This window comes from Scaptodrosophila lebanonensis, unplaced genomic scaffold (assembly GCF_003285725.1).
Source record: "Scaptodrosophila lebanonensis strain 11010-0011.00,11010-0021.00 unplaced genomic scaffold, SlebRS2 tig00000001-arrow-pilon, whole genome shotgun sequence".
NCBI lineage: Eukaryota > Metazoa > Arthropoda > Insecta > Diptera > Drosophilidae > Scaptodrosophila > Scaptodrosophila lebanonensis.
Window position 1 is genome coordinate 15,634,312 of NW_022060529.1, and position 27,831 is coordinate 15,662,142.

Consider the following 27,831-nt stretch of genomic DNA (forward strand, 5'->3'; position numbering starts at 1 on the left):
CTTCTTAAGCATTAAGTATACGTCATGTGCGACACTGAAATAAAACTTGACCCAGAATTGTGAGATCCAAAACTAATTTTCCAACTGCCGGGGAAAATGGCACATCGCAATATAAACACATATGTATATAAAAAATAAAATACACTAAAAAGCTGCAAATGTCTGGGCAACAATAAAACTATGACGTTGTTTTTAATGATCATGATCACGTTGACAATAATTATTAAGTTTTTTGTTGCTGCTGTGTTGTCTGTCTTGGCGTTTTTTGTTAGTTTTTTTTTAGCTTTTTTGTTTTTTTTTTTGGTTACACAATTTGCGCATTGGTATGCGGCATACAGCAAGCGGCAAGCGCCAGACATTTGGCGGCGGCGTTGGCGACAGTGTTGTTGCTGCGGTTGTTGTTGGCAGCGCCCAATAGCAACAATAATAACAACCTATTGAAAATGGTATTACCAAACATTTTGCGATCGATTTGTAGTCGATGTAACGCCATGCCATGGCAATTCATACTATACATATGTATGTACATACTGTGTGTGTAAATATGTAGCATATGCAAGTATAGTATGTTTGTTTGAATGTGTGTGTGTGTGTGTGTGAAATCCGTGACACAAGATTAAAGGCAGATGCATTTGCATCTCGTGAGATTTGCAATCGGCAGCAAATAAATCGCTCTTGACAACAAAATAAAGTATACTCGTATGTGTATTATAAGAAATATGTACAATAAAAATAAAATTGAAAACAAGAGCCCCACAAGCAATAAAAGTTCTGCCTTATAGTCGTCATTTCAACCCAAAGTTCGTTCAACGCTGCAGTTGACGACGACGACGCCATCGTCAGTAGGCAACTGAAGCGAACGCAGACGCTGGCGCTGGCGCTGCTTGCGTCGCTGCATTTTCTCAGCTTCATTCGCTTATTCGTTCGTTAGTTCGTTCACTCGCTTCGGTTCAGTTTAGTTCAGTTCGGTTCGATTCGGCTCGGTTTGAGTCGTTCGTTTCATTTCGTTCCGTTTAGTTGGTCTGTGTGTCAGTGGAACTTTGAAATGCCACCTTGCCAGCAGCAACAGCAACAACAACAGCAACAACAGCGCAGACACTGCGCTTTAGTGTCTGCCTACATCAGTGTGTGAGCGTTTGTATGTATGCATGTATGTGTGTGCTTGCATTTGGCAATGTGGCAAATATTCTGCGCATAGCCAAATGAAACAACAACAGCAACAACAAAGCGCATTGCGCTTCGTTGCACATGCAGCTGAAGAAGAAGAAAAAGAAGAAAAAAACAACGACGGATTGGTTTCAAATTTTACAAAAAAGTGAAAGGAGTTTTTCAAACATTTTTATATCATTATTATTATCATTTTTTCCACTTTTTGCCAACGACGCCAACTCACATTTATTGCCAAATAAACGAAAATTATATTAATTGTTTGCCAGCATAATAGAAAAAAGCAAGACCCGAATTAAAACAAAAATGTTTACATCGATAGCTTTAAAAAAAAAAAAGAAGTCTAGCTAAACAACTGAGTAGACGTGGCCAAGAGTGCGTGGGCAATCGGCAGTGAAAGGAGCCCGAGCTATAGGGTTAGCCACCAGTGGGTGGATTGAAAAAATAAAACAGCTTGGCAATTATCGGGCTATTTATAAAAGCCAAGCCAAGCCAAGGCAGTGGCTTAAGTGGGCATAAGCTTTGACTTTCAACAGCTTAGAATAAATGAAGGCGGCACTTGAAGTTGTGGCTATTCGAATACAGCTGAACGACTGTAATGCGTGATGATCGTGACTGATCTTGACTGATCTCATAACGGATAGTCAAAAATTCCCGATTAAAGAAGCGAATCCTTGGTGTTACAGATCACTTGGGAGAGATATCCGCTAGCATCCTACTTTCTTTAAAAAAGAGCAAGCAGAGCGTTTTGTCGCCTCCATCAGTGAAGCTAGTCTTGCTATTTTGTTCTTAGTGTTACGAGTGTTGTTCCGATTGCTTTCTGGACTAACGTTTGGATTGCTAAGATGCCCAGCTTCTTGGCATGGGCGGCCATCAAACAATGACCTGTGAAGTAGGCCTGTTGCAGCTGTCCTTTCATTTCCTTTCACTGACGTTGCAGGAAGAATTAAGTGAGTTTTTGTCTCTTGCCTTGCACATTGTTTAAACGATCTAACAATTTCCTGTCTTTTGCGTTTATCTGACTCTGAAATATCATCTGGACAATTGTAATTTTCTTAAACGGAGCATTACTAGCTTCTATTGCCTGAGCCTCGGAAATTTAGCCAAACTCACGCTCTTGGGTTTGGAGAACCACGCTTACGATTTAATATGATAGAGCTATAAAACCAATCACGGATAATAGAGGTAAGTCCCGGCAAACAAAGGAATAACTTAACCAACTCAGCATCCCAAAAATACTTTGAATTTACTAGAATTGAAGCTAATTGCTTAATTCATATTATGTTGATAGTAAAACATTGAAGAAAAAAGTATTTTTTTTTATAAAACTACAAAATGAATTAAATTTTTAATGTGCTACGGTTTTATGGATACGAATGAATGGCTTGGTACTAACGATTTCCATGTTTCTACAGTATATCCGTGTTCATATTTAAGATAGACTTGCAAATTTCTTTGCGTAAGATGTATAACAGAAAATTAAAGAACTTAAGAATACAGAAAATATCAAATATATTTAGTACATAGTTTAAACTATTAGTTCTACATGGCCTCTTTGCAATACTTTCATTTTGTTTTTTGTTAATTCAGCAGACTTTGAATGCATTGCTCATTCTTTATCTCCAAATTAGAAATCAATCAAAAACTGCAGACTTCAAACAGATACTCTGCAGGTGTGTCTATCTTTTTTCTGTTAGAATATTTGTTGATTTTGCAGATTTAGCAACCGCCCCACATTGCTTCATAAGTAGTTAGGAATACTTTTAATTGGACCAGACCAGAACCTTTTATCACGTTATTAAACTTATTTATTTTAAGAATTATTGCTGACATTTCATTCGTAAATCATTGGAATCGTTTTCCACACCATTTATTGCGCCTTTTTATTTTCATTTTTCCAGCCATTGCGTGTCGCATTGTGTGCCATTAGCACATGCACATAAGCGGTTTACAATGTTTTTTGTTTTTTTAGCTGCACATGCGAAATGCATGTTAACGGGCAATGGCTGGCCAATAACAATAACAGCAACAACACCAACAACGCCAACAACAATCACTGCAGCAACAACAGCAACACAGTAAGTGGTGAAAATGCTGGGCAGCAGCAACAACACCATTTTACACTTAGGAGGCGAACAGGTGAACAAATGAAATTGTTTTGTTGTGGGCAAACGAAATGAAAGAAACTAAAAAAACGAAAAACAAAAAAAAAAACAACTCGTGACTATAGCTGTGTGGTGGTGTAAGTTTGTAATTAAATGCAGTTTATGCATTGCGCATTGCATTTAAATGTGTGGGCATGTTGCGACACCAGTGAGCCACGGGTGGGTGAGCCACCGTTGGGTGAGTCCCCAACGATGGATGGTTGAATGGATGGATGGATGGATCATCAATGGACCAACAATTGACAGACAGTCGCCGCATTAGCGTAGATGAAGATGAAGTGTCAGTTGCCGGCCAGGCCTGAAATTTGCATAATAGCCAACAGCAATATACAAGTAGTATGTTGTTGTAGGTGCAACAAACATCCTGTGTCCTTTGCAGCGCTGCCTGAACTTTGTGAAAGCACTTTTTCAAAATTCCATTGCGCATTTCATTTTGATATATTCATATATGTATACATACATATATTCGTCTGTCTATCTATCCGTTTGTTTGCACATATGTAAGTGTGTAGTCAAGTGTAAGTAAGTAGCCACAGCCGCTATGTTTTTCAGTTGGCTTAGATGTGGCTGCAGCTGCGTATGTTTGTCTGCCTGTCTGTCTGTCTCTCCCTCTGTCTATTTGATTTTTACGGCGTGAAAGTGAAATTTTTGAAAAACAAAAACAAAACACGAAAAACGCAAAATCAAAAACTAAACTTGTGCGGTTTGCCATTTTTTTTGTTTTTCGTTTTTTTTTTTTTTTTTGTATAATGGCTCTGGCGTGTAGCAACATCTTCAACCCAAACTTCACCCCCCCTCCCCCTGCCATCTACCATCTAGCTGGTAAGTGAAAAACAGCTAGCGGTCATTGAAGTTTGTTTGCTTTTGAAGTGAACTTTTCCTTTCGTATTACCAACAACAACAACAACAGCAACACTAAATAACACTACAAATGTTTGTTAACTTACACAGAAAGAGCATGGTCTGTGGTTTGCATTGCTTACCTGCAAATAAAGGTGAGAAAAAGAGAGAGATAAATACAAAATGTCAATAAACAATGCAGAAAAGTGCATGTGTACTAAAAATAAACTCAAGTACGATTTAAATTTAACAATTTATGCGAAATAAACTGTAGCTGTCTTTAACCACTTGTTCTTGTTGTCGTTGTTGTTGTTGTACAAATCGGCAGATAATTTAAGAGCCTATAATTGTGCACAACAACAGCTGAAATGAGAACTGAGTGGTTAAAAATAGAACACCACTGAGACAAACAGAATTGAAACAACAACAACAGCAGCAGCAACAGTAAGAACAACACCAGCAACATTTCAATAAAACGACAACTAAATATAAAACGCGTATGCGCTTGGCAACTGTCTAGCAGCGGGCCAGCGAATAAAATTTAAATTTAAATACATTCAAAACAAAAACAGAATCGGAAAAAACGGAATCTCTAAATTTCTGAATCTGAATCGGAATCTGTTGCCATTTTGCAGCATCTTCGCTTGTTGCTCAAGGCAAGCGGCTTGCCCTGCTTGCAGCCACAACAACAATAACAATAACAACAACAACAACAACGATAACGATAACAGCAGAAGCAACAAGAGCATATGTATAGAGAGCCGCAAGAGCAGCAATAGAAGAATGTGAAGAAACGACACGACACTCTTCAATTCTCTGCATGCGCTCTTTCACATTTTTTATGAGCATTGTCGCATTGGTATTTGTTATTTATTAGTTGTTGTTGTATCGAAGGTGAAACTGCTGTTGTTGTTGTAGCTTTTTAAGAGTTCTCTTCCATTTAATTCTTATTTGAGCATCAATCTAGGGCAACAGCAGGCGACACACATTGCAGACACATACATACATATATACAAAGGGAAGTACACACACACACACACACACAAACATACAATTGTATGTATATATGTATAACTACTATTTAATATCAACCTTAATACAAACAATGCGCCTTTTTTGTATAAAGTTGAATTATGTTTGTAATATGCTCTTTTATTTGAACAGCTGAGTCCTAAATATGCTTAAATATGCTATTTACAAAAAAACATGCACACATATGTATGTACATATGTATATATCCACTATATAGTATAAAGTGTATACAAGTATATGTGTGTTTGTCTGTGCTGTAGCAATTATTTTTGAAGCTACTATATACATACATACTTATGTATGCACATGAATTGATCGTCCATAAATGGCACACGCGTGCACTATAAATACATTTACTATATAAGTATGTATGTACATATGTATGTAGCTAGTTAGCTTTTTAATTCTCAAGCTTTATGCTGATAATGCATTTAATGAATTTTTGTTTAAAACCTGTTTTATTGGCATTTTTAAAGACTGCCAAAAATAACTGTGCTTTTAATCAATAAGCCTGCTTAAGCATTTATAGATTCGTAAGCTACAGGTACAAGCGTCATATCCATATATACATATGTACATGCATATGTACACGTATGTAAAAATATACTAGATGTCTGTCTGTGTGTCTGTCTGACTGTCTGTGCGTATGTCAGTGCATCGCCTGAGTCGCCTTCTGGGTCATTGCTGTCTGTCTGTCTGTCTGTCTGTCCGTCTGGCAGCTGTTGCTGTTATTGTGTTTGTTGGCCAGCCTTGGCTCTGGCTGCTACAAAAATGTTAACCCCCCCACCAGGCCATAGCTTTATATCTGTATCTTAATAGTAACCCACAGTTGTTGTTGCTGTTGCTGCTGGCCCTGCCATTCTTTTGTGGCACATAACTTAACAAAACTTGAATTTAGTTTTTAACTCAACCCGTATACTATTTATTTATATTTGCGCCTTTTTTCGGTTTCTTCTTTTATGTCTTTTGTTTTCTGCTGTTGTCTCTCTTCCTTTCCTACAATAATTGCCCAGTCACTTGAGTGTTTATGCCCTGTTTTTAATTTAATTAGCAACTGTAGTACGTACTTGTATGTATGTACACATGTGTGTGTGTGTGTTTCTCAAGCCCTGAAACAAATATAAAAGTGCAAGTGCCTGCTCCGTCAATTTAAGAGTGTCTACAGCTAGCTTTCGATATAAAGAACGTGCTAATTTAAATCTTTTCGCCATAGAGACTTACTTAAATGCGAATTTAATCAAAGAATTAACATTGACATTCGAATAAGTTTGATGAAATGTTTTTTATTTGCTCTTCTTTTTTCTTTTTACTTCTCAGTACTATATATTACAAGAGCGGTTTCCTTAAAAAAAAACATTTCATTTCGGTTTAAATTCCTTCAACCGGCAAGGAAGATGTTTCATGTAGAAATACCCCAACCCAAGTGACCGATAACTAAGTAGTAATCGTTAGAGAAACGATCATTATATTTAATAATAATTGAAAGAACTTTTAACTGATTAACACCCATTACTAATTTTAATATTTTCGAATGCTCAAAAGCTAGATGATAGTTGGGGATTCATTAAAATGAAAATACTCTAAATTGTTGTATTGAAAATTCTCGCTTGAAACCCATTTTCTTGAAGCTAAACTCTTAAGTGATAAGTATAGCGATCCATTACTTATTTCAATAATTTCTAAAGCTCAAAAGCTAGATGATATGGCGAAAAGAATGTTTTACTTGCTAGGAAAAAAGAATGTTTTACATTCAGAAGTCTAACCCATTTTCTTGAAGCTAAACGCTTAAGTGTTAATCAAAGCGCTCATTCACAGTGAAGTCACTTTACTGAGTGTCCACTGTAGACATTCACACATCAAACTGCACGTTGAACTGCGCATTTTTTAATTAGCCACATTTAACAACAAATGCCGCTGGCCCCACCAATTTTCATTTTAAATTATGCACTTAGCACAGACCAAGTAATCAAAGTCAAATTTGTAGAATGTAGTGCACACACACACACATACACATACACACAGATATGTTGATGCGTGTATGTAAATGCATTGCCAATGGTTTTAGCTTTGTGCATGAAATAAATGCCAATAGGCAGGCCAAAGCCAAAGCCGACAACAACGGCAGAAACAACAACAACAACGACGACAACAACAATACGATAGTGACGATTGCGACGGACAACGCACTAGCCGACGACCTTCGCCGTGTGTGGCGTGCGCTGAAGGTCAGTAATCAATAACAACAACAACAACAACAGCAGCAACAGCAAACGCATAGCATAGCTGACAACATTAACTAGAGCAACAACAAAAACAATAGAGGCGCTCTTTGTTAATCATTTTATATTATTTTATTTGTATTTTATGCAAGACGCGCATTTAATCTATCTAAGCTGCATTTTTAGCCCCGAAACATACAACCGGAAAAAACCGAAAACCCTAAAAGGCCATCAAATACAACAAAAGGAAAAGTTATATAAACTTTACAGATGTTTAACAAAATACAAGTTTATGGTTCGCTGCCAGCTAAAAGGCATTTGCCAGCTTTATTTATGGCCTGTTATCTAGTGAGCTATCCCTTTAATATATAGTGGGAACTGGATGGAACTTCTTGAAAATTCTTCTCTGCACAGGCATAACTATTACTAGAAGAAGAGTCGAGCTACAGTTGATAGAAAGAAGTCTTGAGAATTGCAAACAGAATCTTCACCAGAATCTTCAAAAAATCTACCAAAAGGCACCTAAGCTTAAGAGGAGTAGTAAACAAATGTTGTCATATACATATGTATCTGTCAGTATGAACAGGGAAAGAATTTAAACTATAACAAACCATATGTTATGGTCTAAGTATTTGGCATTTACAAGTTTCGTTATAATGCTTATTTTAGTTGAAGACTGGAAGTAGTATGAAGAAAGGCTTATACGAATATTCAAGAGTCAAGATTTATTCTTAGACCACACTCCTTAGGACGAACCTCTTGCTTTCCAAAAAGACTTTAAGCTGTGGATCGAAAATTGCTTTAATAAAAGGGTAGACTGTCTTTGAGTGGAAAACAATAAAATAAATAAATAAAGAAGCAACCCATTTAATTCAAAAGTTGTCTCTAAACGGAAAGAGGAAAAATGAATTTTTTTTTTATAAATTTTTATGGGTGTATTTCTAGGGAGTAATCGCAAGGGGGGGGGGGGTTATTTTTTAAATGCATCGTGCAGTATTTAATCAAAATTTTAATTTTTTGGCCCCTCCCTTTGGTAAAAGCTGCTTACGCCCTTGGGTACTCGTATATTATGGTTCAGTTTTAATAACTATTTTATATACTATCATAAACAACCTACCCGCTCCAGAAAGAAGTTACTTATAAGATAAATGTTTGAAGAAAAATTTCATTATACCACTGATGATTTATAGTAAGTCTATTAATTGGGGTATATACTACATTCATATATATATACTTGTATATATATGTTTATATATATACATATTCATATATTCATAGTCTATATACAACCTATCATGAAGGGTACTGAGACGACGCACAATAACTTCGCAAACAGACCGGCAAATACAAGTAGTTACTCAGAGCGATAGACTATTAGACCAGCAGATAGGCAACAACCTCTATATTTTATAGCGACAAAGACAACAACAACAATAATGACAATGACAACAACGAAGCGAAGACCTCATGCATATGTAAAAATGCAGACGATCAAGTTGTGGCAGCAACTGCATTTTTATTTGGTTTCTGATATGTAATTGTGCCAAATTAGCTGATAATGTCAAACGACACACAACACAGCACACAGCACACATACAAATACACTTATATAAACTAGGTATATAGACCTGATGATATACATACATACTCGTATCTATATACAAGTATACATGTACACATGTGCTTGAATAAATGAAATGGAAATGCGTGCGCATTTTCAAATCGGTTTTTCGTCAGAGCCATGGGCATTTGCATATGCAGGCGATAAAATTAAGTTGCCACAAGAGGGTGTTGAGGTGGAGAGGCGGCAGCAAGCAATCAGTTAATCAGTCAGTCAGTCAGTCAGTCAGTCAGTTAGTCTGTTAGTCAGCTAGTCAGTCATTATTTGAGCCAGTTTGACTTGTTGGCTATATCTAAAAATGTCGTGCTGCACAATAATTTGCTTGGCATGAGGCAACACATATACATACATATGTACATATATACATGCATCCATAAGAGTATGTGAATACAGGTATATATATATATATGGATATATGGTTGGTGCTGACTGTATAGTTGTGTGTGTGTGTGTGCACAGACATGAATTAAGATATTTAAAATAATTTGTTCGCTTTACATTTTTTAATTGCAAATAATAATTTGGCTTGCAATTTATTTCGTCTGCAAAAATGTGTCCCGTGTAATTATTGTTGTTGTTGTTGTTGGTGGTGGTGGTGTTGGTGGTTTTGTAGTTGCAACTGTTGCCGTGCTGTGCAAATAACAAAGCAAAAGATGCAGATAATAGATCTTGCATAACCAGATAACTGGCTGACGCTGAAAGGCGAAAGAGCCAATATGCGGACACAGAGCAGACCAAAATACTTATTACGGACACAAACACACACACACACACACACTCACACTTTAACGAACAACTACAACTATGTGCCCTGGCCATCAAGATTTGGCGAAAGAATTATAAAGCATGCACACATACATACACATGTATACATATATGTATCTACGTGGCATGTATTGGCATTGCCATTAAATCAAGCGCCTGTTGCAAGTTTTCAAGTCACGAACCCCAAATAGCCGAACACACGCAAAATGTTGAAAAAGATGGAAAAACAAAAAGTAAGTCTAACGGGCGTTAAAAGCATATTTTGGCGTGAGCCTTGAGCAACAATTTGTTCCACACAAGTTGTAGTAACATTTAACTTTTTGAAAGTTTAAGCTTGAAGTTTTCTAGCCTTTACTATAAGTAGACACGAATAACTATTTAGAGTCTTAAGAGCTTGCTTTTATAATTCTTATTCTTAATAATTTATTTATTCAATTGGAAATTGTAATACTACTGTTTATTTCCAAAATATTTTATGCACCTTTTAATTATATCTTTCTTTCTATTTCATATTTAATAATACAAGTAGTACTTCTTTTTCTAATTTCATCTGATACAGAATACTAAGTATGTTGGAATAGAACTGCATTATTTCTTCTGAAAGAACTATAACATATTTTGCATTCCATATATCTACATTCTTAGCATATCAGAGATGATTTTTGTTGTAAAGCGGACTTAAGGTAACTAGCAAATAATTAGTATTTAAAGCCAAATTTGTTGCCATTATATTCATTTGAATTAAAAGAATATATTCATTTATCATCATCTGACATCATCTAATATCATCTGATACAGAATACTAAGTATGTTGGAATAGAACTGCATTATTTCTTCTGAAAGAACTATAACATATTTTTCATCCCATATGAGAAGATTTTTGTTGTAAAGCGGACTTAAGCATTACTAGCAAATAATTAGCACTTAAAGCCACATTTTTGGGCATTATAATGATTTCAATTTAAATAATATAGTGTGCAGAAAAAGTTATTAAACTCCTATCTCATATTTTAAATCAATAAATGAATTTTGTTTTTTTCTTCATGCATACATGCATACAATCCCTGACAACTTATTTAATTTATCATCATCTGATATTATCTGATATTAAGTATATTGGAATAGAACTGCATTCCTTTTTTTGACAAAACTATAACATATTTCATCCCATATGAGCAGAATTTTGTTGTAAAGCGGACTTAAGCATTACTAGCAAATAATTAGCATTTAAAGCCACATTTTCATTTTTATTAATATAGTGTGCAGAAAAAGTTATTAAACTTATATATTTTAAATCAACAACTAAATTTTGCTCTTTGTGCTGTCTACAGAAATGTACTTGTAGTAGTAGTTCAGTAAAGTTTTGGTAACTTATCTTCAGTGGTGCATACGTGACGTATACGTAATATGTAGACACGTTCATACGCAAATAAGTAGTTTGTTAAAATTGCCAACTAATTAGTGGTGTAAGCCATTTAGTTGACACTTTTACTTGTCAAGTTTTCTTGCATCTAATGTTACGTGGCCACAATTTTGTATTTTTTTTCTCAAGTCTTGACATGAATGAATACAAGTATATGTTACTGCATTTCCAAGCCACACACATCCCAACATTTGCACATTCTCCTTTTGTATATAAAGTATGTAACTGCGTACATAACTATATGTTATGTGTGTGTGTATGTACATACATATATCTTGTCCGTATGTATGCGCGATTATGCACAAATACTTTACATATGCCCCCAAGCGTGTGTGGATTATTTATTTGCCAGCTCTCAGCGAGCCGTTGCCGTGGGGGCATATCGTTTTTTGAATGGGGTCAGAAGCCAACAAACATCGTAACGGAGCGTGCGATTCACAGACAGACAGATAGATAGACATAGCCATAGACACACATACACGTATATGTAGTGTATGTATGTGTCTGTGTATAAATAGGCATTCATTTTACACATGAGTCGCAGGTAGATTTGGCTAAGACTTAAGCTATTTCTAAGGCAGGTTATTGACCTTTTCACAAAAAAAAAAAACTTGGAAAAAAGTGGTCAAGTAGGCAAATAATATTCATGTTTAGGGTACAGGTAGAGGCTCGAGTCTGTCGGAGGGCATGTGCCTTATGTCTTTGCTTAATTTATGATCTCTGACAATTGTGTACACGTATGGCCAGCATGGCCAACTAATGACCATAAAGCTGCACATAAGAGCAGCTATATTTTTGTAACGTTTCTTTTTTTGTTTTACAAGTATGGCATTGCGTTTGTCTGCTAGAATATAAATAACAATAGTAGTTCCAATACTCGTAGTAGTAGTCGTAATCGTAACAACTGCTTTACTTAGTATTGAAACAATATTTACATAGCATTTGTTCTAAATAAACGTCGCCTCAGAGCGATACATTTTCCCAGCTGTACATTTTCGAGCTATCGATTTAATTGACACACAGCTCGAGTCGCACAAACTGTTTAAACAAATGAGCCGAAATAACAAAAGAGGCAGCAATATGTGCATATCATCATCACACTAGTCAAATGTTCTATATATGTATATATACATCTGTAGATACATAAGTGTGTGTGCGTGAGCATTTCTATGTATTGTCAAAACTAAAGTTTAAAGATCGTACATTGAATTTTAAAGCCACACTACAAATTTTTGAACTGCAAACAACTTGCAGAGACAACTAAAGAGACAATAGAAAAAGGTACGGAACGAAAACAAATACTTAGAAAGTACTTAACGTACCTACACTAAAGCACTATTAAATAAAATGTGAACTTGTATTTTTAATTAAACCAATTAGTGCAACAGTTTTTAAATTTTTTGTCTCCTTCTACCTCCCCTATATCGCCAAAGCAACTACACAAATAAGACTTTTAGTAATAATAGTTATTTCGGTATGAAATATTAAGTTATTCCATTTTTTTTTCTTTCTTTTATAAGTAAATATTTTTTCTATAGATTCATAAAAAGAAACTAACGATTTATTAAGTAATCAACGACGCTAGCTCCCCAATATCTCTCAAACAATCACATGAATAAGACTTGGAGTAATACTAATTATATTTTTTTTTTAGAAATAAATATTTTGTCTATAAATTCATAAAAATTAACAAGCAATTTATTAAGTAATCAACGACGCTTAGCTCCCCGATATCTCCCAAACAATCACATAAATTGTGATTGTGATGATTGTATTTCAGTATGAAACAATAAGCTATTTCTTCCTAAGAAAATTAAAAAACAATTTATTAAGTAGCCTTTTTATGTGTAACTCAGATCTAAAGAAACAACTATTCTGCCTCAGTTTGTACGAAAAATGTTCAAGATTAAATAACAATCATGAATTTAAAATAAAACTTTACTTGAACCATTACTTGTGATGACAAAACGTGTTTCAACAAAAATTATATTCACACGGGGAGACTTTTCCTATGAAACTATAAACGGCGACCCATGACTTGATTAAGTTATTTTCATTAAAAATATATACATATATTTACAAGCAAAAGCTGTAGAAGCAATTCATATTTGCTACGATTTTTTAACAAATACGAGTAGAATATAGACTGCAACAATTGGACTGAAAGAATGCCAATTAATTTAGACAAAATGCTTATGAATAAGGCAGACAACCACACACAGATTTAGAAATATAATTTCATCTAAACAATGCAAAAAACGACTCCCACAGAATGAGAAATAAAACCATTCCCTATACCGAAGGTCCACTGTGGTCTTTTAAAATGTATCTGTAACTGTGTGCCCGTAGTTTGCATGGCGCTGTGTTTGGGTCGTTTTTTCTTTCTTTTTGCGCCAAGTGTGATATAAATATAATGTAATTAGTGGTACTTGCTGTTTTTTTTTTTGTTTTTTGTTTTGTAGATAATTATTGTTGTTGTGGTTGCTGACGGCACGCGGCATGCAACGTCAAACGTAATTTGCGTTTGTGAAATGTGTCAAGCGCGCTTCAGCAATTGTTGTTGCCTGCTGCTGCTGCTGCTTTTGTTGTTGTTGTTGTTGTTGTTGTTGTCTTTGTTGTTGCGTACACGTGACTAACTAAGTGCAAAACTGACCAAACTCATTAGGTTTTCACTGCGTTAATGAACCCGGATATACTCGTGTGTATGTATGTATTGGCCATGCATATGAATTTGAAATTGAATTCGTATTTTGGATTTGGAATTGGAATTGGACGCATTGCATTTTCCATTTGGTTACAATACTTGTATTTATTTACTACTTGTTTCTATTTCTCTTCACAATTGTTGTTGTTGCCGTCTCTTTTGTTGCTGCTGTTGTTATTTCGTATTTTCAAGGAGTTTTGTAATATCGCCGGAGCCTCATAGCTTATGCATGGCACAAAGTCAAAGCGGGGTATAGCATTACGTTGTAAACTTTGTATGCATATCAAATTGTATAAATTTTCAATTTCAAAAAAAAAAAAAAATGAGAAGCAACAGCAACAGAAAATCAAAAAATCAAATCAAACTAGCTTGAATGTGGAACTGAAGGACAAACTGCCTGAACGACTGATATTAGTTCAAGCACTATATGCAGGAATTTCTACTAAAATTGGTATCCACCTACAAATTTAAGGCTTAAAGTTGAGTTAAGCGAATGGAATTGGCAGGTCTGCCCATAACTATAAAAAAAAATAAACAATTTCAAAAAAGAAAACATTCGAATTTAAGGAATAGTTACGCTACTATTTTATTTCTAAAGAGATCAACATTTCTAAAATGCAATTAAACTATTGGAAAAGTTTAAGTTGCCAATAATTAAACAAAAATTAGGTTTTAAAAAAAAAAAAACCTTACAAAAAGTAAAGTTAGACTACTATATTTCTATAGAGATAAAAAATTTCTAAAATGCCATTAAACTATTGGAAAAGTTCAACAAAAAACATTGATTTGGATGACATTTTGTTTAAATACGAAAAACAAATGATGCTCAATAATAGAGTTTTTTATAAATATGTTTGTATACATTCATATTATTATTATTATTATTGATTAGAGAGAAACACTTGAGTATTTTATTTTTATAAAAATAGAAGTTTTTTTATAAAAATGTATGTTGTATTATTATTATTATTTCTTAGAGGTCTTTAGACTGACAACTAATATAAAAGAGAGCAAAATTTTAGTATTATTCGTTTTTATCGTTTTTATCGTTTTTTATAGATGTATTTCATAAAAATGTTTGCTATACATTTATATTATTATTACTTTGGGAGACTTTAGGGAAATTGCAACTGACAACTGATATAAGTGTATATGTGTATTTCTTTTAATCAAAAATAAAGGGTTTTTTATAAAAATATTATTATTGCTTAGAGAGAATTACAACGGATACATGTAAATGAGAGAAACATTTGAAATATGAAACTAAGATCCATCTATCTACTCGTATTCGTATCTATCAGGTTTGCCCTGCTGTGAAAATTGCAAAAAGCAATTGAAAATCAAGCGTACAATATTGCACATTCTTTGCACTTAATGAGCCACAACGTTTGCTACCGAATGCCATAAACGCACTTAAAGATACATAAAACTAAACAAGATACGAAAACTGTATAGTATGTATGTATGTACATATAGACGAAACGAAACTGAAAAACAAGACACGCACAGCAGAGGCAGCAACAGCAAAAGCAGCAGCAGCAATTGAAAAGCGCGCTGACTGTGCTAGAAGGAGAAAAATCAACGGCGGCAAGAAAAAAATTCAGTTCGCCATATGTTAGTTGAAAATGTTGTCGTCGTCGTCGTCGTCGTCGTCGTTGCCTTTTTGCAAATGTCGCAGTTGCTACACATTTGTTGTTTGCTTATATGTATCGCTATAGTACATCTATGTAGGTACATATGCTTATATATGTATATATATGAGTGTGTCTGTGTGAGTGTGTGTGTGAGTGCGTGGGAGTGTGAGTAAGTGGGCGTGTTGCAAGCATCGTGACATTTACCTTCTCATTGTACGTTTCAAGCCAATTTTCCGGTTTCATAAGAATGCTGATTGAGGCGGCAAGGATCCGCAGTGGAAAGGCGCAAAAGAGCGAGAAGTGGGCGATTGGAGCTGGAGAGCAGCCGCGTCTCTGAGTGGTGGTGAGTGAGTGCAAGATGCGCTGGTCAGGCACGCGCGCGCTTCAAATGGGAAAGTGCACTCAAAATCGTTGACAGAACCCTCAACACTCAATCTGTGTGTGTGTGTGTGGGTGTGGGTGGGTGGTTGGTGTAAGTATGTGGGTGCGGCAGAATATTATTGCAGCAAGTTGTTGCACACAGCACAGCTTGTTTGTTTTACGTGGGGATCTGTGTGTGTGTGTGTGTGTGGTTGTATATGTGTGTTTGCGAATAGGTGTTTGTATTTGCTTGCCCCTTAGGGATTTTCTTCTTCACTTGCACACGCGACGCGTTCGTATTTAAAAATGTGTAAGGAGACTTTGCTGTTTATTTTTCCCTTCTCTTATTGTTTGGATTTTGTTCACTTTTTGCCACACGCGTGTATTTTCAAATTCGATTGCTACTTCTTTCTTTTGTTCTCCTTGCTTTGCTCCTTTAACTTTTCTATATACTTGTATATGTATGTATGTATATTTGTGATTACACTGCACATTCACTCAAGACCTGATGCAGTCAACATATGGTAGATGCTGTAGAGCTGTTGTTGCTGCCTAGTGTTTGATTTGCTTGCTTCGCTTTTTTTCAGCAAACATATGTTTGCAGCACATATGAGTATGTACAAGTATGTATGTATGTATGGATCTTAGGCGTTAGAGCTGCAGCTGAATGTGCAAGACGTTCCTCCAATTGTTTTCTTTTTTTATTTATTTAAAGTTCTGCGAACAATTTATCATCATTAGCTGCTGGTAGCACTTTAGATGTCTATGTACGAGTATGTATGTATGTGCACAGCAATGTGTTGCAAATTGGTATTTTTCTAGAATATTCTGCGCGTTGATTGACAAAAACTCAACGGAATTTGCTTTAGAATTGTGCTCGCGTTTTTATCTTCTTTCCTCTTTTGGGTTTACTCGTCACCAAAGGTTTGTAATTTATTTTTTGCTTATTTTTTGCATTTGGCATATATAGTACTTATATGTGTATGTACGTCGTGTATGTGATGTGTTATAGTCTTTAATTAACAATAAATTAATTTCGTTTGACTTTAAATTTTAATATACGCTTTGGCCTTTCAAAATGGCTTGGCTAATGAGCAGCACTTTGCATCTACAATACGTGTATTGTTTGTATATATTTTTTATATGTATGTAGCGTGCCTCTGGTCTTGGAACTTGGTCTAATGCTGTGGCTTTGCCTGTGGCGCGTTCCGCTTACAATTTTGTGGCTTTCGTGCGCGGTCACTCTCGTTGAACGACTGAATTCAACGTTTAACGGTGGCATGAAACTTGACTACGGGACCACAAGCAAGCGATTTGAGTGAAAATGAATCTACTCACACACACACACACACACTTGCACAAACATACACACGCTTACATAGTCGCACGACAGCAAAGCTCAAAAGCTGCGCTACAAACCTGAGCGAACGGGCAAACGAACGAACCAACGAACGAATTGAGTGGAAAGCACAAAAAAGAAAATAAAACTTGTCGAACGGTTGCAGTTGCTGCCGTTGTCGTTGACGTTGACGGCGTCGCTGTTGCCGTCGCCGTAGCCGTCGCTGTCGACGCCGTTGTCTTTGCCGTTGCCGTTGCCGTTGCTGATCCCATTCGAAAGTTTAATTATATTTGCGCCACCACCACTAGTTGCTATGCTATGCTGTAGTTATTGTTGTTTTTGTTTCTGCTGGTGTGCTGGTGCTGCTGATTTCTGATTTCTGATTTTCGAAACCGGCAGCCAGCACAAGCGGCGATCAGAAGACAACATTTTGTAGTCTCTGCGCGGCGCTGCGCTGCCTGCCTGCTCATTGTTTATGCGCTTTGCTTGTATTGGTGCGTTTCGATTCGGTTTGCTTGTGGCGGCACAATTACGTCAGAAGTGCGCGCTTACACACACACACACAGAGGCAATCCAACGACGCCGCCACAAAGCTTTACAGCAACCAGCAGCCAAGTCTTGAAGTTTTTCTTAAAAAAGTTTTTTTTCTGCTGTTCTTTTTATCTCATGACGGGGCGACGGCGACCCATCGACCCAAACGCCACACGGTGAGCGTTGCTATAGCATACACACACACACAAATACATATGCACGTGTACATGTGTATATTCTCGTTGCTTCAGCATTGTGTGCGTCTCGTCTTGTTTGAAAGCGAAACAAAAAGCAAGCAACGCCGGCGACACATTGAAATGTTTTTGTGTTGAAATTAATTAGAAATAAAAGTTGTACACACATTCGCACATTTTTTCAATATACCCGTCTGTGTGCATAATTAATGCAATTCACTTTAAAGCGTATCGAATTGGCAACGAAAACAACAACAACATTGACAGCAGAAGCAGCAACAGCGGCAACAGCAGCCACGCCATGCAATCAAAAAATATACAACAACAAAAATACTCTGCAAAAAGCAACAATAAATTGCAAACAAAGATAGAAATAAAAAATCACACCATAACCATATACAACAACAACAAGAACAACAATTTAACTGCAAATTAAACATTGAAATTGTTGTTGAGTAATTGTTAATTTTTGTCGCCTGCTCTCTATAATAGTTTCGGTCGCTTGTTGATTGTATTCTAAACGCTTCGACGTGTTTATTTTTGGCATTGTTTTTTGCTTTTGTGCTGATGGCGCTCAATTTGTATATTTTAGCAAGCATTTTGTTTTTATTTTTAAACTGTTAAATTATATTTTAAGGTGGTATGCAAATAAATAATGCCTAAAATAGGCACAGAAAAAAGGTTACAGAACCAAATTGCGTATACGCTATATATGCGCAGCAATGCATACAACTCTTGAGGTTATAGTCAGCCAGCAAGATCACACTGACAAATGTAATAGACGACAACATATTTTAAGTTACCTATATTTTGTATCCCTATAATGGACGGAAACCTTGTGCGTAGCAGCAACCGATTCGGCTTAGCATGCAGGCTAATTAATACGTATACGCAATGTTAGTTCACAAATATATGTGCATATATTGGTAGAAACCTATACAATAGCTCCAGCAATTCAAATTTAATTTTTATTGGAAAAAATATAGTGTTTACCAAATAGACGATTTTTCAAAATTATTTGAATACAAATGAATGATTATTTATTTAGGAACAACTAATAGAAAGAATAGTTATAAACAAGCGAGGTACTAGACATATATTATATATTTGGGTTTAAGAGAGAACTTTTAAAAAACTTTCTTGGTGCAAGAAAAAGTTCCTTTTTTGCGAAAGGGTATATTAAATCCTTCAAATACCCGTATATGCTAAATAGCAAATATCATTTGGCCTATTAACATTTTCTAATCAGTGATTGAACGAACCAAAGCATGGTTATAGACTTGTGCGTCTGTTCGACCGTATGAACACCGATAACTTTTGAATCATAACAGCTAGGAACTCCAAACTTAATATGTAAACTAGTTTTATTCACAAGCATAGCAAGTTTATTACAAATCATGTGCAGCCTAAATATTTTACGTAACTCCGATCGATCGAAAAATCAATCACTGATCACAAAGAAGGTATAAGTATAAGTATGTATTATGACTTTTGTAAAAATATTATGAAGTATCAGCCAAATCGTGCACTATATCATATAGCTGTCAGAGCAAAAGTATCTTGAGCAAGTTTGGTATTTGTTAGGTTTAAATATGAGTATTGAATGCCTCAATAAACCCAAAAGACTTATCAAAATCATGTAGCTGCCAGAGAATTAATTTGTAAACAGGTTTGGGGAAAGGGTATTTAAGATTCAGGCTTTGAAGTTCCGCTCTTTACTTCCTAAATTAGGTGATATTTGAAGGCGAACATAAAGAATCGGTCTAAGTGAAGAAATAAATAGCCTTAGCTCGATTCCAAAATAACTTATATTCTTCAAGTAAATTAAGTTTCTATTTCGACAGTTGTCTGCTATGAACAGATAAAATGTCTAAAGTATTCGAACTAAATTGTAATTGTTCTGTTTTGGAAAAATATCAAATACTAATATCGATGGAACCCATATTGTATAAGTACTGTTGGAAATGTTATATAATTGTTCATCGCTTCCACCTACAGGGCTGGCACTTCTCTGACACCTGTAGCAATAGACAGGAGCAACAATTTTGTTTTTATACAAGTAGATCATTAATTGGAGCCATTATTGTATTTATAGAGAACAGACGTTTCTTCAGTGTTTGCTATCGATAATTACACTAATTACGTTTTCAAGCTCCTGTTACTCATAAATAAAAATAAAAAAAACCTACATACTGCTTATAAATTGTAAAACTTCCACACCTTGGCCAACATCAATTAATGCCATGATCGGACGCTATGAGTTCCATTATGAATTCCATTTGGGCGTGTCTGCTGATGTTGTTTTGGAAATGTTGTTGCTGTTGCTGTTGTTGCTGCTGCTGTTGCTGTGTTTATCAGCGCGCAAAGCAAACGCAACACCAACACACACACACACACGCATATACGAGTATATATGTACATATGTACACATGTATATAAACATTGCGAACATATTTGGATGCATTTGTTGTCTAGCTTATCGGTAATGTCAAATTGCTTCTCTCCTCTGCTCTGGCTGTCGCCTAAAAGGACGCAACAACAACGACAAAGATAGCAGCTGTTTCGGGTGTTGTTGTTGATATTGCTGTTGCTGTTGCTAGTGTTATTGTTGCTATTCCCATTGTTGTGGTTGCTTGCTGCTTGCGCTAATTGCAATTAGACGCTGATGACGACAACACTGACACTGATGCCAGCAGCGACACGTGTCGAGAACAAACACGCCCTTACACTCGCGTCATGACAAACAATAATACTTACATACGAGTATGATTGCAAAAACCTACACAACACAGCATCTACAATACCTTTACAGAAAATATGAAAAGCATTTAAAAGCGCAAGAGAACAAACAAGGGAGAACAAACTATTTATTTGCTGGCTGCTTCTTTAATATCTATCTATCTGCTAAATGCTCAACAACAATTGGCTTCAGTGGATAACACTCGCTTTGCATGTTGGCTTTAAGCCCTTTATGGGAAATATTGATTTCAGTGCGCCGAAAATAAATTTGAAAGTAATAAAAAGTAAGTAAATTATTGACCACAACACTCTTGCGAGTTCAATTAAGTCCATTGGTAAGACGACAAAGCAACAATTCTGCTCGTCAAATTAAATTAAAAGCTACGCTATAAAATGCCTCCAGCGAGTCGAAGGCTTTTATTATTGTAAATATTATTGCAGTTTGATTAGATATTTCAATAATACTTATAAGGTCTTAATATATATTATTTTTAATACTTATAAGGCCCTTTTATAACTTTTATACATATTGTTTTACCTAAGCTGCTGCTTTTTAATTTAAAAAAAATTAGAAATAAATATAACATTTTTAGCGTCACAAAATGTCACCTGTATTCGGCCTAAATATAAAGTATCATTAGGGTATTTGTAAAATAGTGGAATATGTAGTAAATGATAAAGGCAGATACAGGACGGACGGATATCTCGATGTGGATTCATTTCGTAATCGCTAATCATACTTACTGCATATGGAAGTGCCTATAATAATTCGATATGGCCTAAAATTCTTTCTTCTAGGTGTAACAAACAGAAACACCAAAATCAATAAAAATGCTTACAATTAAAGAATGAAATAAATTTTTTTTAAAAGAGGAAGAGCTTTAAAGTTGACGTCTGCAATATTCTGTTGTTGTAGCCCTGAAATACTTGTATATGGGGAATGAAACTCGTGCTGCCTAGGAACTATTTAGAAGAACCTACATACAAAGTTTGGTCAGTAGTACCCGAAAACTATGCGTTCATCCAGACAGATCCGGACAAACATTATTTATTTATTACTTTTTTATATTTTATTGATAGTTCATTGTTTGCTATGAGATTGTTAGAAACTATCTGCACGCACGCCCTTTATTGATGATTCTAAGCCGCACTATTTGTAAATATCTACATTTAATGATATCCTTGCATTGCTTATTATATTCAAAAGACACCAGGAGAACGCTTTTGAAAACCAAAACATAAACTTGTTGTCAACTCTTAATACCCGCTCGTATCTGTTTCAGAAATGAAAACATTGAACGACTTTGGCAAACATATAGTATGTGTACATTCCTATTTTGTTGGACTCGCCACGTCTACTTTCTGGTTACAAATTTGACAAAAAGAAAAGAATCACCCTAAGTATTCGAGTGCTGAAGTACATTAGCTAATTCCAATAGATAAGAATTAATTTATGTTCGAGGCAATTAGGCATTTAGTCGAACGTCAGCTTAAAATAGAATTCTCTGATTGCGCTCAAATCATAATTAGAAAGCATTTCTAGCATTTGAAGATAGCATTCCATGTGCAGATAGCTTGGTGTACCTATTCAAATGCCAGCCATTGTATTTGTAAGTACTTGTATGTATGTGTTGTCTGCCCCTTATACTCGATTGGTTTTTATTTTGTTTGCATGTTTGCGAGGGAACACAGAGTCGTCAAAATATATTTTGATAAAAATAGTTGTGCCAAAGCCGTAGAAACGCATATTCGTGGCACAGGCATGTGACAGGTGTTTGGGGCATAGCCTGTAGCAACAACAACAACAACTACAACAACAGCAGGGACAACTAATTAATAAATTACGTTCTAAAATAAAATTGTAGCTTAACAGCAAAAAGAAGAGAGGAGAAGAAACCAAACACTACAGACAACAACAAATAAGCAAAAACAAAACAATAAAATGTGAAAAAAGGAAGAGGATGGTGATGGGCACGGGGACGTGGACGGCAAGAAGGGGAAGAAGAAGAAGAAAAAACGGCACTAGTCAGAAGCGTATTTTGTATGTTTGTCTTTATGTCTTTATGGCTTGGCTGGCTGGCTGACTGGCTGACTTGTCTGCGTGTTTGCGCAGAAAAGACCTTGCTTTCGATTTTCAAAAAGTGCTTCACACACACACACAAACACACACACTCACCACATAGATACATAAATACGAATACAAACTGGCATGCACGCAGTCAAGCAAAAAAAAAAAAAAAGAACAGCAACAACAAAAACAAGAAACATTCAAAATTGCTATTTTATGCACTGAAATCTGACTACGAATACCAAAATCGCAAATAAAAATTAATATTGACAAAACAACAACAACGGCAGCAGCAGCAGCAACAGCTATAACCATAACAGCTACAAAGCAAAGTCATTTATAAATTGTATCAATGCTTTTTGCACAGCACAAACCTCCGCCACCCCCCCACCACCCCTTCCCTTCTACACCTTCGCCACCTCCCACCCATCCACTGCCCACTTAACCCCCACTTAGCCACAAACAGCCGTCCATGTCTCAGCATTGACTCGATAGCGGCACGCTTGAATGAGCCGTCGTCGCCAACATCGCAGAAACCGAAACAGAAATTGAAGCTGAAGCCCATTCGCTGTTTGTAGAACTTGTTGCCGATCTGTTGTTGTTGTTGTTGTTGCTGTTGTGGTTGCTGTTGTTGCTGTTGTTGTTGTCGTTGCTGTTGTGGTTGCTGCTGGCCAAAATGTTTCACTTTACTTTTGGTTTTCATTTGTTGTTATTGCCTTGCCTTGCCTTGCCTTGCCTCGCAAAGCTAAGAAAATAGCAACAGCAACAGCAACAACAACAACAATAAACACTAGACAAGACACCTTTCAAGACTGGTTTAGTTATTTGCTAGTCTTTGGCTCTTGATCTAAAAGTAAAACTGCAAACTAAAGTGCAGTCTAATGCAACAACGCCTAGTCTTACAAGCGCAGCGCCAAGTTGGGTGTTGGCTTTTAACTGTTATTGTAATTGGTTTTGTTGTTATTGTTGTTGCTGTTGTCGTTGCTGTTGTCGTTGCTGTTGTCGTTGCTGCGGCTGCTGCGGCTGCTGCGGTTGCTGCTGTGCCGCAACTCTGCCAGCAACTTAAGAATGTCGTTTGCTTTTTTAGTTGCTATTTGAATGCAAAGTGAATTGTTGAAATATTACTCGTACAGGGTGTAACGAAAAGAGATCAAATTCAACTCTAAATCACTAAGACTTATTAATTAAACCGCATAAAACATGGACGGACGCCCGCCCAAGAGGCTGCAGATAAGTTTTGGGCTTGGCTCTCCACTTACTTGCGCGCAAATCGAAAGTGCTGGGCCTAACAATTGTTCATGTTCATGGATGATGAAGCGACAAAACTACATATGTACTATATATACACCTAATTCTGTTTTTACACGGTCTTTTTTAACACGAATTTGAAAACTAAAAACTTGCATATACATATATTTCTTTAGAGATAAGGTACCAATCACCTCTTCTTGCATATGCTCAATGCCTTCTTTTACGCGGTTGTTTCTGGAGCCAATCTACCGTGTAAAAACAGAATTAGGCAGACATTTCGTATGTTTGTATGTACAAGTATATAGTAAACTTATTTATCATTATATGAATGATATATTATCATTATTATTATGAATGTTAGTTTGGCTTGAAGCAGTAGTCCCACAAATAAAATGCATTCCAATTGTTTTGCAAGAAAAGGAAGAAGATTCGTGAGAAGGAGGCTGAAGAGGTCACATCCTGCTGACCTTGTCAATAGATTTTTATAAAGCATACATAATTAATAATTAAATGAAGTACACAAATAAAAAGCATTCCAATTGGTTTGCAAGACACCTGCTTAAACGGCGAAGAAAAGGAAGAAGAATAGTGATAAGCAGGTCACATCTTGTCAATAGATTTTTATAAAGTATAAATAATTAATAACTAAATGAAATGAATAATTAAATAACACTAAGCTCCTAGTTTAAGCTGTATTTGCATTGTTCTATTTTTATTTTTTTTATTTATTTCTATTTTTGTCTTTCTAAGTTTTACATTTTATAAAAAAAATAAATAAAGAAATAGTAAAAGAAGACTAAACTCCTAGTTAAAGCTGTATTTGTATTTTTCTACTTTCTTTCTATTTCTAAGTTTTACATTTTATAAAACATAAAAAATTGTTTTTACAATTTTAAAATTCCCAATCTTTTGATTATCCCCTTATGTACGCCCAAATTAAAACTACAAACTTTTATTTGTACATTTTATACAACAAATTTGATCATATTTCTATTTATAAAGCGAATTAATTAGGTTTCAAACACTAATTTATTTCAAGTTCTTCACCTTCTTCCTCTATTTTGAAGGTGTAGTCAGAAGGTCAGAAGGCAACAAAAAAGAAAAAATGTTTAAATATAATTTTCTAAATTGGGTTAATTAATAATATAAAACACAAACTTCATTTGCGAAGTACTTAGATCCTAGCATTCATACTGACGGATGAACGGATGTGGCCTTTTTCTCTTTCTGTTCCTCTTTCGCTTTCTGTTCCTTTTTCTCTTTCTGCCTTACTTAATCTAGATATGTCTTCAGTAGAATTACTATAAGTTTTCTTCTCTAATATCTATTTTTTTAGTTTTTCAGGTCGATAGTGACTCTAACAACATATGGCTGTGAATCGGGGCATACCTATCCAAATGACAAATAAAACTCCGCTAACGTGTCGGAGGAACTAATAGGCCTTCTTTTTTTAAGTTTAGATTAATAAATATTAAATAAATAAATAAATGTTAGTTAGAATTGACCGATTTTTATGAAATTTTGGAATAAAAGTAGATAATTAAGTAGCTTTGGTGTTATGTAGGGGAAATAAAAAAATAAACTCGTGTTGTTTCCAAAATTCAGCTGTCCATTCAAATCCTATTACACAACTGATTTAACATTTACAGCCAATTTGAGTTTGAAACAAAACTATGTACAGTATCATAGCACCTAAGTTCTTCTAAACAAAAAGCAAAATTCTTAAAAAGGAATGATTCTCAATTATTATTGTTTTGCGTGCTGGATATTTAAAAAACGTTGTACTTCGTTTCCAAGAAAATTTAAATGTGTACCCTTCATTGCTTTTATTGAAGTTATAAGTTTAAATGTTCATATTCCGTCCTATATGCACTGTAAATGATTTATAAAGAATTTTTACTATGAGTATAACAGTAACAATTTCAATTTCATTTCAAATTTATTTTATTCGGCTTATGCAAGAATCAGCGATTGCAAAAATGCAAAAATGCAAGAAAAAAAGTGAAAGTCAGCAGTAAACACTTGCGGCGCATTACGTATACGCAGCGTCAACACAACGGTTAGTCAGGCAGTCGGTAAGTGAGTTTGTCAGGCAATCAGGCACTCAGACAGTCGGACAGTCAGTTGTTGTTCATTTGACTTGGCGTGGAGTAGCATCATCGATAAGAAGCATCCTGCATGCCAGACACGTTTCATTTTAAAGCGCGTTGTTGGCGTTGGCGTTGCAACAAATTTATGAGCCAAGAACCAAAGCAACGTCGACGACGACGACGACGACGACTTGCAGGCGACCTTAATTGTGTGGCACGTCAAGAAACGACTCCAAGGGCAGCTCTAAAGCACAACATGCACAATGCACACACACACATTTATATATTTCTATATAGTATAAGTATGTATGTATATAGAGAGATATGTACTTAAAAACATATCGCTGGCACTTGCACACGCGTGTTCACGCTCACTTTGGCCTAACATCGTATTAGAATGGTTTTGGTTTTGGCCAAGCGAACTGGTTGCAAGTACCGCTTGGCTTGGCTTCGCTTGGCTTATTGTTGTTGTTGTCACTGCCGCAGCAACAACAATGGCAACAACAACGACAACGCCTTCGTTGCATGCAGCCTCCGTTAACGAGCGGCGACCACTGGAAGCGATTGTCAGGCCAGCAATTGCATTGAAAGCAACGCACAAGAATGTCCATGAACCAATTTGATAATACAAGCTTAACACCCATAAACACACACACACACACACACATAAATATACTGCACATATAGAATATATATATATATATATATATATATCTACATATGGTTAGACGAATTTACAGCCCCCAACAACAATTATTGCCATTTGGGCTTGGTGGCACACTAAAAATTGAAAGTTGATGTGTGCATAATGAATGTGCGACAGTTCTTGAGTTGTTGCTGTTGTTGTTGTTGCTGATCTGGTTGTTGCCAAGCCGTGGTTTTGGCAAATTACATTTGGAATTGTTGGAGCGTAAATTTCGGAACAGCCCTCGAACAGCTACATATAGTATAATGAAAATAATAATCTACTACACTACGCAACCGAACTGAGTGCTAACAAGATAGAAAAAATAGCCTGTACTCTCCACAAAAAAGAAAAATTAAAAAAAAAAAAATTTAAATAAAATTAAATTATTAAAAAAATGAATGAATTAATTAATTAATTTAATTAAATTAGAATACATGTTTATGTTCAGTTTAAACAGCATAAATTTACATCACGTACCTATGCGTGTTTATATGCGTGTATGTATGCAGCACAAAGTTGAACCAAAGCAGCAACAACAACAGCTGCGGGCAGCGATTTTATTTATGGCTATAACTTTCTTCACAATTGACCTATCATGATGGCACACGGCCACATTAGTACTAACTGGATGTACCTACCAAAATTGATTTCAAAATTCCGAGAATTACGGAAGTTATAAGAAACAAGAGAGAACGCTACAGTCGAGCAAGCCCGACAGTGTAATACCCTGTACCCATGTAAACTTCCGTCACTGAGTTATATGCGCCCATAGCAGCAGCAAAAAGAGGAAGAAGAAGAGCGAACTTGTTACTGCAGTTTGTTGGGGTTGTACTGGCGAGAATTTGTTTTGCTAATAACCTTTCTTAGAATTGACCGAATTAAATAAAATTTTATACAACAGTAGACAATTATATATAAATTATGTGTGCAAAGTTTGGTTTATGTAGCATTTGAAATGTGGACGCTATTGACGAAATTCTGTAGCGGGGGAAGGGGGGGAA

At 35.6% G+C, this 27,831-nt stretch overlaps 1 protein-coding gene across 5 annotated transcripts in view; it reads right to left on the minus strand.

Annotated features, from left to right (window-relative positions):
- Window positions 1–27,831, minus strand: part of LOC115634150 (terminal nucleotidyltransferase 5C) — an 83,504-nt gene that overhangs the window by 24,843 nt on the left and 30,830 nt on the right. The window contains exon 1 of one of the 5 annotated variants that reach the window (XM_030531727.1): window positions 15,775–17,154. The exons of the other annotated variants lie outside the window; for them this stretch is intronic. Coding sequence (XP_030387587.1) covers window positions 15,775–15,813 — 39 coding nt within the window. The 5' untranslated portion in view covers window positions 15,814–17,154. Of the gene's footprint in view, window positions 1–15,774; window positions 17,155–27,831 lie in introns of those variants that run through there. 5 annotated transcript variants of the gene reach the window in all.